The sequence below is a fragment of the Mobula hypostoma genome, chromosome 3 (genome assembly GCF_963921235.1).
Source record: "Mobula hypostoma chromosome 3, sMobHyp1.1, whole genome shotgun sequence".
In the NCBI taxonomy this organism is placed as follows: Eukaryota; Metazoa; Chordata; class Chondrichthyes; order Myliobatiformes; family Myliobatidae; genus Mobula; species Mobula hypostoma.
Window position 1 is genome coordinate 227,811,252 of NC_086099.1, and position 20,971 is coordinate 227,832,222.

Sequence of the window (20,971 nt, forward strand, 5' to 3'; positions counted from 1 at the left end):
TCCTCTCATATCCCTTTTGCCAATCACCTGTCCAGCTCTCGGCTCCATCCCTCCCCCTCCTGTCTTCTCCTATCATTTTGGATCTCCCCTCCCCCTCCCACTTCCAAATCTCTTACTAGCTCTTCCTTCAGTTAGTCCTGACGAAGGGTCTCGGCCCGAAATGTCAACTGAACCTCTTCCTAGAGATGCTATCTGGCCTGCTGCGTTCACCAGCGACATTGATGTGCGTTGGGTGTTGATCAGCCTTACTGCTTGGGGAAAGAAACTTACGCAGCCTTCTCCCTGATGGGAGTGGGACCAACACTGCATGAGCAGGGTGGGTGGGATCCTTCATGATGTTACTATATATATAGAAAGATGGTGGAAAAGGGCCAGTAACATCATGAAGGATCCCACCCACCCTGCTCATGCAGTGTTGGTCCCACTCCCATCAGGGAGATGGCCCTGATATATATATACCCTTGACGGCAGGTAGGTTGGTGCTGGTGCCGGTGACGCGTTGGGCAGTGTCAGCTACTCAGTGTGGAGCTGCCTTTTCCACTGCAGTGCAGTTTTTGTGATGAGCAGTGATGCAGCTTGTCAGGGTACTCTCCACACAACAACCCACAAAGCAACAGCAGCAGGGTATGCAGACGGTGGATTGCTGTGGGTTGACGTGCTTTCTCCTTTGCCAGAGCTCTGTCTATGACTGACGCCTGCAGCTCCCTGGAAGCTGAGATTGCCGAGTTGAGGGATCGAATTGACCAGCAGCAAGCGAACCAAAAGGCCTGGAGATTGGAGCTGGAATGCGCACAATCCAGCAGCGAGGTAATCTATACTCTCAGAAACGGCTTTCCATGCCCAGGGTGTGCCCTTGAATCAGCACTTGCAGTGGTGCCAGAAACTTTGTGTACGCTTTCGAACGTTCTCTATTTCTGCATAAATACGACCTAAAATGGGATCAGATCTTCACACATCCTAAAACTAGATAAAGAGAACCCAATCACATAGATAATACAAACATAAATGATATTTTTGTGTTATTTATTTAATTGGGCTCTCTTTATCTAGTTTTAGGATTTGCATGAAGATTTGATCATACTTGAGGTCATATTTATGCAGAAATAGAGAAGATTGTACAGGATTCACAAACTTCCTCGCAGCACTGTACATAGAACCTAGGACCATGTTGGTTGTCCAACGACGGCATGAAACCTGTGTGGGAGAGTGTTTCAAGTGGAAAAGCCGTGGTGCTGGAACATTTCCACTCTCTTGCTCTCAGAAGGCTGGGTCCAGCTGTATGAACAAGCGTCACAAGCAGGGATCTTCCTCAGTTATAGTGGATGACCAGCACATCCTCTGTACCCCGTTGTGCCCTTCGCTCCCCACGGAGCGTTGCAGGGCCGCCTTCCTGGCGGTTGGATCTCACTGTAGATCTCATCTGCCCAGTCCGCCCAGAGCTGACCGCATTCCTGGACGGGAATATCCCGGGGTCACCGGGGTGCAAAGCTGCCGGTTATCCTCACCTGGCTTCGCCCACCTGTCGAAGCGGTGTACCGGGGTGTGACCGCTGTCGCAAGCAAACAGCTACTTGGAGCCGCAGGTGAGAGCTGAGTGTCCGGTGAGGACCAAAGGTGAGTGAGCTGCCCCAGAAAAGATGCGACAAGCCCCTTCACCAGAGGTGCTACCCCTCCCTGGACACCTTGTACACCCCTACATACATACCTAAAACAGTACAGCACAGTACAGGCCCTTCGGCCCACAATGTTATGCCAGCCTTTTAACCTAACCTGAGATCAATCTAACCCTACCCTTCTACATAACCTTCTATCTCTCTGTTATTCATGTACCTATCTTAAATGCCCCTAATGTATCTGCCTCTACCACCTCCTCTGGCAGGGCTTTTCACATACTCATCACTCTGTGTATATATAAAAAAAATCTACCTCTGACATCCCCCTACACTTCCCTCCAATCACCTTAAAATTATGCCCCTTTGTATTAGCTATTTCCACCCTGGGGAAAAGTCTCTGGCTGTTCACTCAATCTATGCTTGTTATCATCTTGTATACATCTATCAAGTCACCTCTCATCTTCCTTTGCTCCAAAGAGAAAAGCCCCAACTCACTCAACCTGTCTTCATAAGACATGCTCTGTAATCCTGGCAACCTCCTGGTAAATCTCCTCTGCACCCTCTCTAAAGCTTCCACATCCTTCCTACAAATGAGGTGACCAGAACTGAACACAATACTCCCAAGTGTGGTCTAATCAGAGTTTCATAGAGATGCAACATTACCTTGTGGCTCTTGAATTCAGTCATCTCCCCCCCCGACCAATGAAAGCCAACACACCGTATACTTTCTTAACCATCCTATCAACTTGCGCTGCAACTTTGAGGAATCTATGGCTGTGGAAACCAAGATTTCTCTGTTCCTGCACACTGCCAAGAATCCTGCCTTTAACCCTGTACTCTGTCTTCAAATTTGACCTTCCAAAGTGAACCACTTCACACTTTTCAGATTGAACTCCATCTGCCACTTCGCAGCCCAACTCTGCATCCTGTCAATGTCCCATTGTAACCTAGAACAACATTCTACACTATCCACAACTCCACCGACCTCTGCGTCATCTGCAAACCTACCAACCCGCCCTTCCACTTCCTCGTCCAAGGCATAGAAATCACAAAGATTCTACAATGACTAGGGTAGTGGGTAGTTGGCTTAAGCTGTCAAACTCTCGTGCTTTCTTGAGGACCATTTATTATCTAGAGGAATTCCTGCAATGATTTTTTTCTTCTTTCTTCTCTAGAATGGAAAACGGGCCAAACAGCTGGAACTGGCTATCAAACAGCTGGAAGTGGACGTGAGTGTTTCTGTCATTGTCCATAAGACATAGGAGCAGAATCAAGCCATTCGTCCCATCAGGTCCACCTCGTTCACCATTCCATCATGGCTGATTTATTATTAACCCCATTCTCCTGCCTTCTCCCGTAACCTTTCACGCCCTAACGAATCAAGAACCTATCAACCTCCACTTTAAAAATACCCAATGACTTGGCCTTCCCAGCTGTCAGAAAATTCAAACATCAGAGGTGCAGAGGGACTTCGGAGTCCTCGTGCAAGACTCCCAGAAGGTTAATTTACAGGTTGAGTCTGTGGTAAAGATGGCAAATGCAATGCTGGCATTTATTTTACCAAATGCATTCTTGCACTTGGTGACATGGCACGGTATCGTAACAGCTAGCCAAACGCTAGTACGGTGCCTGCGACCCAGCTCCTATCCCCCTACTGTCTATGAGGAGTTTGTAGGTTCTTCCCATGACCGTGTGGGTTTCCTCCCACCAGCCAAGGATGTACACATCAGTAAGTTAATTAGCCACAGGGTACAATTGGCCGGTGTGGGCTCGTTGGGCCAGAAAAGTCAATTACCTTGCTGTATCTCCGAATAAAATTAAAACTACCCCTCTGAGCTCTGGTTATCCATATACCTGCCCGCATAATGTGCCTGCCTTTATCATTTCCTCATTCCACACATCTGCCATCTCCTATGTAAAAACACGGTCTTCACGGTGGAGGACATGTCTAATATATCAAAGAAGGATGTTATGGACGAAATGGGAGGTGGAGACCTCAATAAAATCACTGTCACTAAAGAGATAGTGATGAGCAAACTAGAGCCTGAAGGTAGATAAGTCCCCTGGTCCTGATGGGATGCATCCCAGGGTGCTGAAGGAATTGGCGGAGGTTATAGTAGACGTGTTGGTAATCATTTATCAAAACTCTCTAGACTCTGGGCAGGTCCCGGCGGATTGGAAGACAGCAAATGTTATGCCGTTTTTTAAAAAAGGATGTGGGCAAAAGACGGGCCACTATAGGCCAGTTAGCTTAACATCTGTGGTCGGGAAAATGCTTGAAGCTGTCATTAAGGAAGAAATAGCGAAACATTTAGAAAGGAGTGGTTCTATTAGACAGACGCAGCATGGATTCAGAAAGGGCAGGTCCTGTTTGACAAACTTACTGGAGTTCTTTGAGGACATAATGAGTGCAGTGGATAGAGGGGAACAGGTGGATGTTGTATACTTAGATTTCCAGAAGGCGTTTGATAAGGTGCCGCACAAGAGACTTATAAATAAGATACAGATGCATGGAGTCGGAGGAAGTGTATTGGCGTGGATAGTGGATTGGTTAACCAATAGAAGGCAGAGATTTGGTATAAATGGGTGTTTCTCCGGTTGGCAGTCAGTAGTGAGTGGGGTGTCGCAGGGGTCGGTGCTGGGCCCGCAGCTGTTTACCATTCACATTGATGATTTGGAAGAGGGGACTGAGCGTAGCGTAGCAAAATTTGTTGATGACACTAAACTGAGTGGAAAAGCAAATTGTACAGAGGATGTGGAGAGTCTGCAGAGGGATATAGATAGGTTAAGTGAGCGGGCCAAGGTCTGGCAGATGGAATACAACGTTGGTAAATGCGAGATCATGCACTTTGGAAGGAATAATAGAAGAGTAGATTATTATTTAATGGTGAAAGATTGCAGCATGCTGTTGTGCAGAGGGACTTGGGAGTGCTTGTGTATGAATTGCAGAAAATTGGCCCGCAGGTACAACAGGTTATTAAGAAGGCAAACAGAATGTTGGCCTTCATTGCCAGAGGGATTGAATTCAAGAGCAGGGAGGTCATGCTGCAACTATACAGGGTACTGGTGAGGCCGCGCCTGGAGTACTGTGTGTAGTTCTGGTCTCTGTACTTGAGGAAGGATATACTGGCTTTGGAGGCAGTGCAGAGGAGGTTCACCAGGTTGATTCCAGAGATGAAGGGGTTAACCTATGAGGAGAGATTGAGTCGCCTGGGACTATACTCTCTGGAGTTCAGAAGAATGAGAGGGGATCTTATAGAAACATACAAAATTTTGAAAGAGATAGATAAGATAGAAGTAGGAAAGTTGTTTCCATTGGTAGGTGAGACTAGAACTAGGGGACATTGCCTCGGGATTCAGGGGAGAAGATTTAGGATGGAGATGAGGAGAAATTGTTTTTCCCCAGAGAGTGGTGAATCTGTGGAATTCTCTGCCCGGGGAAGCAGTTGAGACTTCTTCACTAAATATATTTAAGATACAGTTAGATAGATTTTAACATAGTAGGGGAATTAAGGGTTATGGGGAAAAGGCAGGTAGATGGAGCTGAGTTTACGGACAGATCAGCCATGATCTTATTGAATGGCGGGGCAGGCTAGATGGGCCGGATGGCCTCCTCCTGCTCCTATTTCTTATGTTCTTAAACGTTGCCAGTAAACAGGCAAGGAAGCTCGTCAACACCTCTCCTTCCTCCAGATGCTAAAGAATTTCTGCATGTCCCCTTTGCCCATCACCAATTTTTATCAATTCACCACAGAATGCATCTTATCTGCATCTTGATATGGCAGATGCTCTGCCTGTGAATGTAAGTACCTGCAGAGAGTTGTGGGCACAGTCCAGCAAATCAGAGGAACCAGCCTCCCCTTCATGGACTCTTGCCTAAACTTCTCACTGCATCAATAAAGCAGCCAGCATAACCAAAGACCCCCCCCTACGTCAAACATTCTCTCTTCTCCCCCTCTCATCAGGCAGAAGACACAAAAGCCTGAAAGCATATACTGTACCACCAAGCTCAAGGGACAGCTTCTACCCCGCTGTTATGAAATTATTGAACAGTCTGTTCGTTCAGTAAGATGAACTCTTGACCTCTCAATCTACCTCATTATGACTCTTGACCTTCTTGTCTGCCTGCACTGCATTTTCTCTGTAACTAACACTCTGTTCTGCATTCTGTTATTGTTTTACCTCGTTCTACCTCAATGCTCCGTGTAATGATCTGATCTGTATGAACTGTGTGCAAGAGAAGTTTTTCACTGTACCTTGGTACGTGTGACAATAATAAACCAACTTACCAACTTGTTCTTTACCCTCTTAAACTTTTCACCTCTGACCCGAAATCTATCCCTGTAGTTTTTGATTCTTAATGCTGGGGGGGAAAAAATTGCTTACCCCCTCTATGCCCATTGTGATCTTAATATACTACAAGATGACTTCTCAGCCTCCAAGTCACCCAGAGGGAAAGGAAATCAGCCATTTTTGAACGGCAATGGGCCAAATGGCCCAATTCTACTCCTGTGTTTTTTACGTGTTTGGAATGACAATAGGTGCAGAAGTAGACTATTCGGCCCTTCGAGCCTGCACCGCCATTCTGAGATCATGGCTGATCATCTACTATCAATATCCGGTTCCTGCCTTGTCCCCATAACCCTTGATTCCCCTATCCATAAGATACCTATCTAGCTCCTTCTTGAAAGCATCCAGAGAATTGGCCTCCACTGCCTTCTGAGGCAGTGCGTTCCACACCTCCACAACTTTCTGGGAGAAGAAGTTCCTCCTCAACTCTGTCCTAAATGACCTACCCCTTATTCTTAAACCATGCCCTCTGGTACTGGACTCTCCCAGCATCTGGAACATATTTCCTGCCTCTATCTTGTCCAATCCCTTAATAATCTTATATGTCTCAATCAGATCACCCCTCAATCTCCTTAATTCCAGTGTGTACAAGCCCAGTCTTTCTAACCTCTGCGTAAGACAGTCCGGACATCCCAGGAATTAACCTAGTGAACCTACGCTGCACCTCCTCCACAGCCAGGATGTCCTTCCTTAACCCTGGAGACCAAAACTGCACACAATACTCCAGGTGTGGTCTCACCAGGGCCCTGTACAAATGCAAAAGGATTTCCTTGCTCTTGTACTCAATTCCCTTTGTAATAAAGGCCAACATTCCATTAGCCTTCTTCACTGCCTGCTGTACTTGCTCATTCACCTTCAGAGACTGATGAACATGTACTCCTAGATCTCTTTGTATTTCTCCCTTACCTAACTCCACACCGTTCAGATAATAATCTGCCTTCCTGTTCTTGCTCCCAAAGTGAATAACCTCACACTTATTCACATTAAACGCCATCTGCCAAGTTTCTGCCCACTCACCCAGCCTATCCAAGTCACCTTGAATTCTCCTAACATCCTCATCACATGTCACACTGCCACCCAGCTTAGTATCATCAGCAAACTTGCTGATGTTATTCACAATGCCTTCCTCTAAATCATTGACGTAAATCGTAAACAGCTGTGGTCCCAATACCGAGCCCTGTGGCACCCCACTAGTCACCATCTGCCATTCCAAGAAACACCCATTCACTGCTACCCTTTGCTTTCTATCTGCCAACCAGTTTTCTATCCATGTCAATATTCTCCCCCCAATGCCATGAGCTCTGATTTTACCCACCAATCTCCTATGTGGTACCTTAATGTGGGAGGAAAACCGGAGCAGCTGGAGGAAATCACGGGGTCATGGGGAAAACATGCAAACTCCATCCAGGCAGCGGTGGGAGGGAATTGAACCCTGTCACTGTGAGGCGTTGCACTAACCGCTTGGCCGCCGTGCTGTCTCTAGCACAGGGCTCAGTAGCCCAACACCAGCTTCGGGGAAATACTATCAGCATCCTTCCGTCCAGCCTGAAAGTACCAGCTCACCAACACTTCCTCAAGTTAACACAATCCCAGGATCTTCAGTGGTGCCATTTTCCAGTGAATGTCAGTCAAGTCCATATCGCAAATCTTTCTTAGAAGGAGCTCAGCGGAGACCCGCTCTGCTCTCTCTGTTGGTGGTGAGGGTGCAGGGGAGCTGGAGGAATCTGGCAAGACAAAAGATCAGAATCAGGATTACGAGGGGTATAGTTGGGGTAAATGCAAGCAGGCTTTTTCTGCCGAGGTTGGGTGGGAATACAACCGGAGGTCATGGGTTAAGGGTGAAAGGTGAGAAGTTTAAGGGGAACATGAGGGGGAAGCTGCTTCACTCAGAGGGTGGTGAGAGTGTGGAATGAGCTGCCAGCACATTGGTGCATGTAAGCTCGATTTCAACATTCAAGTGAAGTTTCGATAGGTACGTGGATGGTAGGGGTACGGAAGGCTGTGGTCATTGCAAGTAGATGGGAGTAGGCAGTTTAAATGGTTTAGCATGGACTAGATGGGCTGAAGGGCCTGTTTCTGCACTGTACTTTTCAATGACGCTGAGTCTTTAATCAGAACCACATTATTGCCAGTCTGTGAAACAGACCAGAATTCATCGTGGTTCAGTGCCAAGCATAAAACACAGGACAGTACCAGAACAGACAACACAATAGTGCAAACAGCCATGAGCAATCAACAATCAGCAGAACAGTGACAAGCTCAAACATCAATAACCGAACTTAAATAAACGTGAACATGTGGACAGACTCAATAATTATCAACAGTACACAGAGAGCAGTGAAGACCGTTTAATGGATGTTGTGCAGGGACAGTTGTGGTTTTGTTGAGAAGCTGGAGAGTGACAGGAATGAAGCTTCACAGATGAAGTGTAGTCCTGGTAGTGATGGATTTGTGGTGTCTCCCCGATGGCAATTTGGTGAATAGGAGACTGATAGGGTGGGTGGAGTCAGCAGTAAGTTTTTCAGATCTTTTCTTTGCTCCCACAATGAAGAGGTCTTTTAAAGCCAGTAGCTGGAGGAACTCAGCAGGTCAAACAGCATCACAAAGGAGAAATGGATAGTTGACGCTTTGAGCTGCGATGCTTTACTCTTTCCGTCAGTTTTAGTTAGCGGGGTGCTGTGATCCTGAAGTGAGGAGTTTTAGTCCGACATTTTTCTCTTTTGCTCACAGTTGACTCATCTCCGCCATGAGGAGGGCGTGAAGCAGAGGGAACTCTCCTTGAATGCCATCAGGGCCCGAAACTACTTCTGCAAGCAAAAGATTTGCCTCAATTTCAAGCGAGGACTGCAGGTGAGTGCCAAGGTTGAGGAGCTGAGCTAAGGGACAAAAGTCAGGGTTGGAATAAGCTCAAGACTATCTGTATGTACAACCAAATGAAACAACTCTCCTCTAGACCATGGTGCACCCACAAAACATCTATCACACACAGCAGTCAAACAGAATATTGCTATAAATAATTTAATAAAATATCGTTCAACAGCACGGGTAAACAGCAAACAGCTCACTGTCTTAGTGACGAGACCCCGGTTGTGACAGGGTATTCAACTCTCCCGGTAAATATCACAAAGTGGTGGGGAGTCTGAGTTGCTCTAAGGGAGAATCACACTGTGGGAGGAGTGGTACCGAGGGAGGGTCACACTGTGGGAGGGGTGGTACCGAGGGAGGGTCACACTGTGGGAGGGGTGGTACCGAGGGAGGGTCACACTGTGGGAGGAGCGGTACCGAGGGAGGGTCACACTGTGGGAGGGGCGGTACCGAGGAAGGGTCACACTGTGGGAGGGGGTGGTACCGAGGGAGGGTCACACTGTGGGAGGGGTGGTACCGAGGGAGGGTCACACTGTGGGAGGGATGGTAGTGAGGAAGGGTCACACTGTGGGAGGGGTGGTACTGAGGGAGAAGCACACTGTGGAGGGTGGTACTGAGGGAGAGTCACACTGTGGGAGGGTCACACTGTGGGAGGGGCGGTACTGAAAGAGGGTCACACTGTGGGAGGGGTGGTACTGAGGGAGAAGCACACTGTGGAGGGTGGTACTGAGGGAGGGTCACACTGTGGGAGGGGTGGTACAGAGGGAGGGTCACACTGTGGGAGGGGCGGTACAGGAGGTCACACTGTGGGAGGGGTGATACTGAGGGAGGGTCACACTGTGGGAGGGGCGGTACTGAGGGAGGGTCACACTGTGGGAGGGGTGGTACTGAGGGAGGGTCACACTGTGGGAGGGGTGGTACCGAGGGAGGGTCACACTGTGGGAGGGGTGGTACCGAGGGAGGGTCACACTGTGGGAGGGGTGGTACCGAGGGAGAGTCACACTGTGGGAGGGGCGGTACCGAGTGAGGGTCACACTGTGGGAGGGGCGGTACCGAGGGAGGGTCACACTGTGGGAGGGGTGGTACCGAGGGAGGGTCACACTGTGAGAGGGGTGGTACCGAGTGAGGGTCACACTGTGGGAGGGGCGGTACTGAGACGGTGTCACACTGTGGGGGGAGTAGTGCTAATCAGAGGAAAGTGCAGAAATATCATGGGTATGGTGCTGAGTAGATCCTGCACTGTGGAATGTTGTACCGTCAGAATGGAGAACAAACCAGTGGACGTGTTGAAGAACCTGCACCCTCTGTTTTGAGCTGTCTATTGAAGAGATTTTCAGCCAGACTGTAGAAGAATGAAGAATATTTTTATAAGTTCCTTTGAAGAAATAGGATTAGGATCTTGTCAGGGGAAGAGGGGATATTCGGCATGAGCCTCAGTTCACAGTCAGTGATGGAAGGAGTGTACCAGCTCCAATAATAATCTGACAACACTCAACAACAAATTCTTTCAAAAATGTTGCTTCCTCAGAATTTTTTTGTTTATGATAGGACACTTGAAGCTGAACACAAATATAATTTCAGACTACGTGTATCATGTAGGAATTCGGAGAAACAAAAAATTAGCCTTTATCAAATATAATGCATTTAATTGCATATCGGTGCTGATACTTTGCAATAGTTCAACTAAGCTAAAAATGTTTTTTTGTTGATGATTTTCATTTGTAGTCAGTGTCTGAGGTTTCTCGCTTAAATGTCCAACAATAATCAGCCAACATTGCTGGATTCCAGTTGCCCTGATACTGTTTCTCCATGACCTCAGTGTCCTGGTGAAACATTTCACCATGCTTGTCCCTGACAGTGCCACATATCGAAATCTGTCACGGAAATTTATAGCCTTTCTAAAACCTGCCCTGCCTAAGCATGCCCACACAAGATAGAAAACTTTCCAGCTTAGATTGTGGGCAGCATTTGAATGAATTATGAATTGAAATAACAAATATAGGTGATTTCAAATGAATGTTGCGTGATCAGGAAATTTCATGGTGATTTTCATGGTCGGCAGCCCAAAATCCATAAGATATTGTATAAGATAAAGTATTCAGGAAGCAAAATCTTTGTTGTCTGATGTTATCGTAACCCACTTCACTACCAAACAACACACCCAAAATGCTGGAGGAACTCAGCAGGCCAGGCAGTATCTAGGAAAAGAGTACAGTCGACGTTTCGGGCTGAAACCCTTTGGCAGGGGTTTTGGTCCAAAACGTCAACTGTACTTTTTTCCACAGATGCTGCCTGGCCTGCTGAGTTCCTCCAGCATTTTGTGTGTGTTGCTCGGATTTCCTGCATCTGCAGATTTTCTCTTGTTTGTCACTCCGTGCAGCAATTACACGGCCTTAGATGAAATTGGTTTATTATTGTCACATGCCAATACACTGCAAATGACTTGATCTAGCAAGATTTTCACTGCACCTCAGTAAATTTTAAGCCATAGAAAAGTATGGCACAGAAACAGGCCCTTCGGCCCATTTAGTCCATGCTGAACCATTTAAACTGCCTAGCCGCAGTGATTTGTACCCGGACCATAGCCCTCCATATCCCTACAATCCAAGTACCTATCCACACTTCATTTAAATGTTGAAGTCCAGCATGCATTCACCACTTGCACTGGCAGCACGTTGCACACTGTCATGATCTTTCTGAGTGAAGTTTCTCCTTGGGTCTCCTTTAAACTTCTCACCTTTCACCCTTAACCCATGACCTCCAGTTGTAGCCTCATCCAACTTCAGTAGAAAAAGCCTGCCTGCATTTACCCTATCTATACCCCTCATAATTTTGTATACCTCTATCAAATCTGCCCTGAATCTTCTACGTTCCAAGGAATAAAGTCCTAACCTATTCAATCTTTCTTTATACCTCAGGTCCTCCAGTCACTGCAACATCCTTGTAAATTTTCTCTGTAGTCTTTCAACTTTATTTACCTCATTGCTGTAGGGAGTGGTGGAGGATGCTTTCCTCAGCAGAAGACTCCTCTATTGGGTGTTAGATTGGCTCCTCTGTCCTCTTCTCAGTGTCTGTCCGCCATCGGTGCGTGTTGGCCACCTGACTCTGCGTTCCCCCCAGGTTGTGATGTCTGTTTTGGTGTGTTTAGGATCTGAAGTGCCAAGTCATAAATGAAGATACAGATTCTGATGAGGATCAGGAGGAAAGCGATGAGACAGAGGAAGAGGAGGAGGAGGATGTATGTGAGGTGTATCGCTCGATGGCAGACGGACCGGGCCCAGACCCTCCCATGGACACACAACTGCCCGTGTTCACGGTCAGCTCCACCGAGTACCTGAAGCTGAGGGACAAGCTTCAGCGTGATGGTCCCCCAAGGGTCTTTCACAACATCGAGGACACAGGTTAGACCTTCCTGAGTCTGTCACCCTCACTGAGGCTTGGACAGGGGGTGGAGGTGGGAAATAAAATCAGAAAATATCCAATCGGGACAAGGACCAGAGATAATCCTCCAGGTTCGAGACCCAGATCTGCCAGACCTGAAATGTAAACTGCTTCTCTTCTCACAGACTTTCTAATTTATTTTTAACATTTCATTGAGAGAACAGGCCCTTCCGGCCTAACGAACCAGGCCGCCCAGCAATCTCCATTTATTTACACAGGGCAATTTACGGTAACCAGGTAACCTACTACCCGTACGCCCTTGGACTGTGGGAGGAAACTAGAGCACTGGAAGGAAACCCACGCGGTCACCGGGAAAACGTACAAACTCCTTACGGGCAGCGCGGTATTGAACTCTGAACTCTGACTCCTTGAGCTCAGGCTAACCGCTACATTACTGTGGAAACCCACTGCTGAGTGTTTCCAGCTTTTTCAGCTTCTGTTTTGGATTTCCAGCGTCTCTGGATGTTTTGACTCTCAGATTGGGATGGGGTTAGTTTAGGTGGCCGCTTAAACCAAGGCCCCTTTGCTTCTTCAGATCGATGTTGAAGTTCCCTGGCTGTTCCACGAGGGAATAAAAAGGATCCCTTGATTTCTGGGGTAACATAAACCATCGGAAATTGTGGTGGGATCCATTTTGCCAGTGAAAGCAGATAAAACCGGAAGAGATTCCAAAGGTGCCCGGAATGTTGAGCAACCCACACGGAATACTGGAGGAACTCTGCAGGTCAGGCAGCATCTATGGAGGGGAATAAACAGTCAACGTTTCAGACCAAAATTCTTCGTCAAAAAAGTCATTCTCTCCTTTAATACAGATCACCCTAGGTAATTTCTTGAAATATTAGAGGGAAATTTCTTGATTTTTCACATTGTCTCCAGCCTGAGGGCATGAACATCAATTTCTCAGACTTCTGGTAATTTCTCTCCCCTGCACCTGCTGTCTTTCTCTATTCCCCATTCTGGCTCTGCTCTTCCTTCCCTTCCTCGCATGGTCCACTCTCCTATCCTATAGGATTGCTTCTTCTTTAGCCCTTTACCCTTTCCACCAATCACCTTCCACCTTCTTGCTTCACCCCCCCCCCCGCTTTCCCTCTCCCCCACCTTATTCTGGCATCTTCCCCTTTCCTTTCCAGTCCTAGTGAGGGGCCTCGGCCTGAAACGTCGGCTGTTTATTCCCCTGACCTGCAAGGTTCTCCCAGCTGTTTGTGTGTGTCACTAGGAAAGCGAAAGATGCAGAGACGGGTACAGAGGGGATGAAGTCAGTACCTTCATATTCCCTGCGTCCTCTCTAACTACGGGAGCCTTGACCATGTGCTGAAGAGGACCCCTAGTCTCAGCCTCCAGAAGGAGCTTGGATCATTGTGTTCAGCTCTAGTCCCCTCATATAGGAAGGACGTGCAAGCTTTAGAGAGGGTGCAGAGCAGATTTACCCCAGGGTGCTGCCTGGATTAGAGAGCATGTCCTGTAGGTTGAGTGAGTCCTGTTCTAAGCCATTCAATATTTGATAGATTTCAATTAAATTCCACCCCCCCCCATCTCATTCTTCTGATGGGATCAGCCTACCTGAGTGAATCCCATTTCATTTGCCCCTGTTTGACCCACATCACACCAACCCCAGGTAAATGTCTTTTAAGTGTTTTTATCCCAGCTTCACCCCACCCACTTCCTCTGACCAGATCGTCCCATATACACATCACCCTCTGAGCAGAGAAGTTCCCTCTCAGATCTGTTTTAAACCTCTCTCCTCTCACCTTAAACCCCAAAACCTGAAGAAAAACAGCATCATGCCGTTGCAACTGGGGGCATCAGAGTTCAGTTCCCGCGCCCTCTGTAACCGAGTTTGTACATTCCCTCCCGCGACCGCGTGGGTGCTCTGGTGTTCTCCCGCGCTCCAAAGACCCACCAGCTATTTACTTAACGATACAGCACGGAGTAGGCCTTTCAAGCCCTCGAGCCCACCACCCCACCCCAGCAACCCCCGACAACACCGATTTAACCCTATCCTAATCTCGGGACAATTTACAATGACCAGTACGTCTTTGGACGGTGGGAGGAAAGCAGAGTAGCTGAGGAAACCTGCGTGTTCCACTGGGAGGGCGTACAGAGACTCCTTACAGAGGACGCTGGAATTGAAATCTGAACCCAGATGCCCCGAGCTGTAATAGAGTCGCGCTACCTTCGGGAGATTAATTGGTCATTGTAAAACGTCTTGTGGTTAGGCCTGGGTTAAAATTGGTTGGTTGCTGGGCAACGTGGCTCAGTGTGCTGGAACATCCTGTGCAGTGCTGGGGCAATCAATCAATCAATAAATCAATCAGTCAATCAGTCAATAGACAGACAGCCGGGTAGACTTTGCATTCACCCTATCTGTGGCCCCCATGATTTCATATCTCGTGATAAGGACACCTTTTCAACACCCTATGTTTGTAGGAATAAGTCCTCACCTGCCTAACGGCTCCCTGTAGCTCAGGCCTTCGAGTCCAGGACAGTAGTTAGGATAATCGATTTACAGTGTCATTGATTACCGATCAGGGTTCGATTCTCTCCAGTGTCCGTAAGAGTTTGTACGTTCTCCTCGTAATTGCATGCGTTTCCGCCCACATTCCAAAGATTTGTGCCTGGCCTGCTGAGTTCCTCCAGCATTTTGCTTGTGGTGCTTTGATTTGCCGCATCGGCAGACTTCCTCTTGTTTGTGAAACCTCCGTACACTGGTTTGGGAACACTGATGCCAGTCTCCTCTCCTTGGTTTCCCCGCAGAGATTCCCGCTGTGCAGAGATTCGTCCATCGGATCACGCTGGCCAGACGAGCGCTGGGCGCTGAGGTGGTCATCCGCAAGTTGGCCACCTTTGTCAGTCACGTCGTCAACTACCTGACGAATCGCAGAGCCCAGGTACGTGGGGGTGGGGGTTGGTCACGGCAGCAGGAGCGTGGAAGGGCAGTGGACAGCGAGAGGACCCACACCAACATGTCGGTCCACTGCCACGATGAGGCCAGACTCGTAACACCTCATATTCCATCTAGAGAGTCTCCATGATGGCATGAACATGGGTTCGGCCCGAAACATAGACTTTACTCCTTTCCAAAGAAGCTGCCTGATCTGCTGTCTTCCTCCAGCATTTTGTGTGTATTGGAAAAAGATTTTAAAAGTTAGCTTTATTTTATCACATGTACATCAAAGCCATGTCTGTGTCAACAACCAACACAGTAGGAGGATGTGTTGGGGACACCCAACGAGTGTTACCACAGTTCCAGCCCTGACTCTGATTCTGACCCTGACCCTGACCCTGACCCGTGGCCTGTGGGAGGGAACTGGAGCCCATGTGGTCACGGGGAGAATGTACAAACTCCTTACAGGCAGTGGTGGGAATTGAACCTGGGTCACCGGTGTAATGGTGTTACACTAACCACTACGCTGGCTTTCCAACAACTGCAGCATCTCGTGCAGCCCTGTGAGGAGGAGGGTGCTGGAATCGAAGGTGAGGCTGCTGTATTGTACGCCCTTCGCCTTCCCCGACCCCCGACTCTGTTTCACTGTGGGTGTGTGCCGTCTCTCCACAGAGTGTCTCCCTCCAGGCAAAGGTGCGCGAGGCAGTACGACACTGTCTGTTCCGCGTCCGAGAGATATTCCAGCAGGCAGCCGAGGATTGCAGCCGGAACATCGAGGGCTCATTTGCAGAAATCAAGACACAGCTGAGCTTTGGGAAGAAGGTGGCGTTGAAGACCTGTTCGGACACCGTCCTGCGCTGGGGCTCACGGGTCAGTGGGCTGTGCTTCTGTTGTGTTCTGAGCTGTAGTCCGGATTCCTGATCGACGTACACCATCGGCCTCTTGTGTCCAGTGGACAGCAGATCTTCTGGTCTATCATATCAGTGGTGGTTACCCTTATAGACCCGATTCATTCCGAGACTAATTCCCGTAGCCCCGTCACAAAGCTCAAATACTCTCTCTGCCCCGCTCCCCACAGTCCTGTGTCAGTCCCAAACTAATCCCACTGTCCCACTCTCTCCCCACAGTCCTGTATCAGTCCCCACACTAATCCCACTGTCCCACTCTCTCCCCACAGTCCTGTATCAGTCCCCACACTAATCCCACTGTCCCACTCTCTCCCCACAGTCCTGTATCAGTCCCCACACTAATCCCACTGTCCCACTCTCTCCCCGCAGTCCTGTGTCAGTCACACACTAATTCCACTGTCCCACTCTCTCCCCACAGTTCTGTATCAGTCCCCACACTAATCCCACTGTCCTACTCTCTCTCCACAGTCCGGTATCAGTCCCCACACTAATCCCACTGTCCCACTCTCTCCCCACAGTCCTGTATCAGTCCCCACACTAATCCCACTGTCCCACTCTCTCCCCACAGTCCTGTATCAATCCCCACACTAATCCCACTGTCCCACTCTCTCCACACAGTCCTGTATTAGTCCCCACACTAATCCCACTGTCCCACTCTCTCCCCACAGTCCTGTATCAGTCCTCACACTAATCCCACTCTCTCCCCACAGTCCTGTATCAGTCCCCACACTAATCCCTAACACAGGGTTTGCCAGGGTCCTGGTTTGTCAGGGATCAAAGGTTACAGAGGGATGACTGGAGAATGGGTTTGAGCAAAGTCGACGGGCCAGCTGGCTGAATGACACTGCTGTGTGTGATGGTGCGATTCGAGCCCCTGCTCTGGGTGAGTCCGGAGCATCCCATCCATTGGACTCTCTCTGCTTGCTCTCTACAGCCTCCCAGTGGTCTTCCCTACCCAACCTACAAGGCAACGTGCAGTCGTAACGGGACCTTCTCGTCCCCTGCTTGTGGAGCCGTCGACTTCAATGAGGAGCTGAGCCGACCGCTGCTCACCCCTCTTCAGATGGTCTGGAACGAGCAATTCAGGTAAGGGCAGGGGCTGTGGGACAGCGTGGGAGGTGGTCATGGGCGAGGGTTATTGGGACAGGCAGAATGTGGGAGGTGGGCATGGGCAACGGGTATTGGGACAGGCAGAATGTGGGAGGTGGGCGTGAGCAAGGTATTGGGACAGGCAGAATGTGGGAGGTGGGCATGGGCAAGGGGTATTGGGACAGGCAGAATATGGGAGGTGGGCATGGGCAAGGGATATTTGGACAGGCAGAATGTGGGAGGTGGGCATGAGCGAGGAGTATTGGGACAGGCAGAATGTGGGAGGTGGGAATGGGCAAGGGGTATTGGAGCTGTGGGAGGTGGGCATGGGCGAGAGTTATTGAGGCAGGTAGGATGCAGGAGGTGGGAATGGGTGAGGGTTATTGGGGCAGGGAGAACGTGGGAGGTGGGCATGAGCGAGGAGTATTGGGACAGGCAGAATGTGGGAGGTGGGCATGGGCAAGGGGTATTGGAGCTGTGGGAGGTGGGCATGGGCGAGAGTTATTGAGGCAGGTAGGATGCAGGAGGTGGGAATGGGTGAGGGTTATTGGGGCAGGGAGAACGTGGGAGGTGGGCATGGGCGAGGGGTATTGGGACAGGCAGAATGTGGGAGGTGGGCATGAGCGAGGGGTATTGGAGCTGTGGGAGGTGGGCATGGGCGAGGGTTATTGGGGCAGGTAGGATGCAGGAGGTGGGAATGGGTGAGGGTTATTGGGGCAGGGAGAACGTGGGAGGTGGGCATGGGCAAGGGGTATTGGGACAGGCAGAATGTGGGAGGTGGGCATGAGCGAGGGGTATTGGAGCTGTGGGAGGTGGGCATGGGTGAGGGTTATTGGAGCTGTGGGAGGTGGGCATGGGCAAGGGGTATTGGGGCTGTGGGAGGTGGGCATGGGTGAGGGTTATTGAGGCTGTGGGAGGTGGTCATGGGCGAGGGTTATTGGAGCTGTGGGAGGTGGACATGGGCGAGGGTTATTGGGTCAGGGAGAACGTGGGAGGTGGGCATGGACGAGGGTTATTGGGGCTGTGGGAGGTGGACATGGGCGAGGGTTATTGGGTCAGGGAGAACGTGGGAGGTGGGCATGGGCAAGGGGTATTGGAGCTGTGGGAGGTGGGCATGGGCGAGAGTTATTGAGGCAGGTAGGATGCAGGAGGTGGGAATGGGTGAGGGTTATTGGGGCAGGGAGAACGTGGGAGGTGGGCATGAGCGAGGAGTATTGGGACAGGCAGAATGTGGGAGGTGGGCATGGGCGAGGGGTATTGGAGCTGTGGGAGGTGGGCATGGGTGAGGGTTATTGGAGCTGTGGGAGGTGGGCATGGGCAAGGGGTATTGGGGCTGTGGGAGGTGGGCATGGGTGAGGGTTATTGAGGCTGTGGGAGGTGGTCATGGGCGAGGGTTATTGGAGCTGTGGGAGGTGGACATGGGCGAGGGTTATTGGGTCAGGGAGAACGTGGGAGGTGGGCATGGACGAGGGTTATTGGGGCTGTGGGAGGTGGGCATGGGTGAGGGTTATTGGGGCAGGGAGAACGTGGGAGGTGGGCATGGGCGAGGGTTATTGGGGCAGGGGGAGCATCGGAGGTGGGCCTGGGCAAGGGTTATTGGAGCTGTGGGAGGTGGGCATGGGCAAGGGGTATTGGGGCTGTGGGAGGTGGGCATGGGTGAGGGTTATTGGGGCTGTGGGAGGTGGTCATGGGCGAGGGTTATTGGGGCAGGGGGAGCGTCGGAGGTGGGCATGGGCGAGGGTTATTGGAGCTGTGGGAGGTGGGCATGGGCAAGGGGTATTGGGGCTGTGGGAGGTGGGCATGGGTGAGGGTTATTGGGACAAGGAGAACGTGGGAGGTGGGCATGGGTGAGGGTTATTGGGGCAGGGGGAGCGTCGGAGGTGGGCATGGGCGAGGGTTATTGGGGCTGTGGGAGGTGGTCATGGGCGAGGGTTATTGGGGCAGGGGGAGCGTCGGAGGTGGGCATGGGCGAGGGGTATTGGGACAGGCAGAATGTGGGAGGTGGGCATGAGCGAGGGGTATTGGAGCTGTGGGAGGTGGGCATGGGTGAGGGTTATTGGAGCTGTGGGAGGTGGGCATGGGCAAGGGGTATTGGGGCTGTGGGAGGTGGGCATGGGTGAGGGTTATTGAGGCTGTGGGAGGTGGTCATGGGCGAGGGTTATTGGAGCTGTGGGAGGTGGACATGGGCGAGGGTTATTGGATCAGGGAGAACGTGGGAGGTGGGCATGGGCGAGGGTTATTGGGGCTGTGGGAGGTGGGCATGGGTGAGGGTTATTGGGGCAGGGAGAACGTGGGAGGTGGGCATGGGCGAGGGTTATTGGGGCAGGGGGAGCATCGGAGGTGGGCCTGGGCAAGGGTTATTGGAGCTGTGGGAGGTGGGCATGGGCAAGGGGTATTGGGGCTGTGGGAGGTGGGCATGGGTGAGGGTTATTGGGGCTGTGGGAGGTGGTCATGGGCGAGGGTTATTGGGGCAGGGGGAGCGTCGGAGGTGGGCATGGGCGAGGGTTATTGGAGCTGTGGGAGGTGGGCATGGGCAAGGGGTATTGGGGCTGTGGGAGGTGGGCATGGGTGAGGGTTATTGGGACAGGGAGAACGTGGGAGGTGGGCATGGGTGAGGGTTATTGGGGCAGGGGGAGCGTCGGAGGTGGGCATGGGCGAGGGTTATTGGGGCTGTGGGAGGTGGTCATGGGCGAGGGTTATTGGGGCAGGGGGAGCGTTGGAGGTGGGCATGGGTGAGGGTTATTGGAGCTGTGGGAGGTGGGCATGGGCAAGGGGTATTGGGGCTGTGGGAGGTGGGCATGGGTGAGGGTTATTGGGACAGGGAGAACGTGGGAGGTGGGCATGGGTGAGGGTTATTGGGGCAGGGGGAGCGTCGGAGGTGGGCATGGGCGAGGGTTATTGGGGCTGTGGGAGGTGGTCATGGGCGAGGGTTATTGGGGCAGGGGGAGCGTCGGAGGTGGGCATGGGCGAGGGTTATTGGAGCTGTGGGAGGTGGGCATGGGCAAGGGGTATTGGGGCAGGCAGTGCGTGGGAGGTGGGCATGGGCGAAGGGTATTGGGGTGGTGTCTAGGGTACTGAAGGGAAAAGAGAGAGCAGGGAAGCACTGAGGGTCAGTTGGGAGGAGGGAGTGAGGGGTGATGGAGGAAAGGGTGAACACAGTATTGTAGCAGTCGGCCCAGGGTATTACAGCTTGGGGACTCCGAGTTTGGAGCTCAGTTCCGGTGTCCTCTGTAATCAGTTTGTACGTTCACTCAATGAGTGTGTGTGTCTCCTCCGGCTGTTCCGCAGTCTGCCCTCATTCCAAAGACGTATAGATTGTAGTTCGTTCCCCATTGTAAATCGCCCTGTCATTAGGCGAGGGTAAAATCAGAGTTTCGCTGGGCGTTGCGGCTGGTTGGGTTGGAAGGGCCAATTCCATACTGGAAACGCGAATTAAATAAAGATGTTTCTGTGTGGGTGATACCTGTGGAGTCTGGAGGTAAGGGGAGAGGTAGATGTCTCTCTGGGGTTATACCTGTGGAGTCTGGAGGTAGGGGGAGAGGTAGATGTCTCTCTGGGGTGATATTTGTAGGGGGTGGGGGTAGGGGAGAGGTAGATGTCTGGGGTGATATTTGTGGAGTGTGGAGGTAGGGAGAGAGGTAGATGTCTCTGTGGAGTGATATTTGTAGGGGTTGAGGGTATAGAGAGGTAGATGTCTCTGTGGGGTGATATTTGTAGGGAGTGGGGGTATGGAGAGGTAGATGTCTCTGTGGGGTGATATTTGTAGGGGGTGGGGGTATGGAGAGGTAGATGTCTCTCGGGTGATATTTGTGGAGTGTGGGG

At 50.7% G+C, this 20,971-nt stretch overlaps 1 protein-coding gene across 2 annotated transcripts in view; it reads left to right on the plus strand.

Annotated features, from left to right (window-relative positions):
• The window catches only part of LOC134344596 (uncharacterized), a 159,271-nt gene that overhangs the window by 67,897 nt on the left and 70,403 nt on the right, over positions 1 to 20,971 (plus strand). For both annotated transcript variants that reach the window (XR_010017467.1, XM_063044680.1), the window contains exons 13-19: positions 675 to 807; positions 2,788 to 2,841; positions 8,693 to 8,812; positions 11,976 to 12,228; positions 15,023 to 15,156; positions 15,825 to 16,022; positions 16,995 to 17,146. Coding sequence is in view for 1 of the 2 variants with exons in the window: in XM_063044680.1 (XP_062900750.1) it covers positions 675 to 807; positions 2,788 to 2,841; positions 8,693 to 8,812; positions 11,976 to 12,228; positions 15,023 to 15,156; positions 15,825 to 16,022; positions 16,995 to 17,146 (1,044 nt within the window). In the remaining variant the exon portion in view is untranslated. The remainder of the gene's footprint in view (positions 1 to 674; positions 808 to 2,787; positions 2,842 to 8,692; positions 8,813 to 11,975; positions 12,229 to 15,022; positions 15,157 to 15,824; positions 16,023 to 16,994; positions 17,147 to 20,971) is intronic.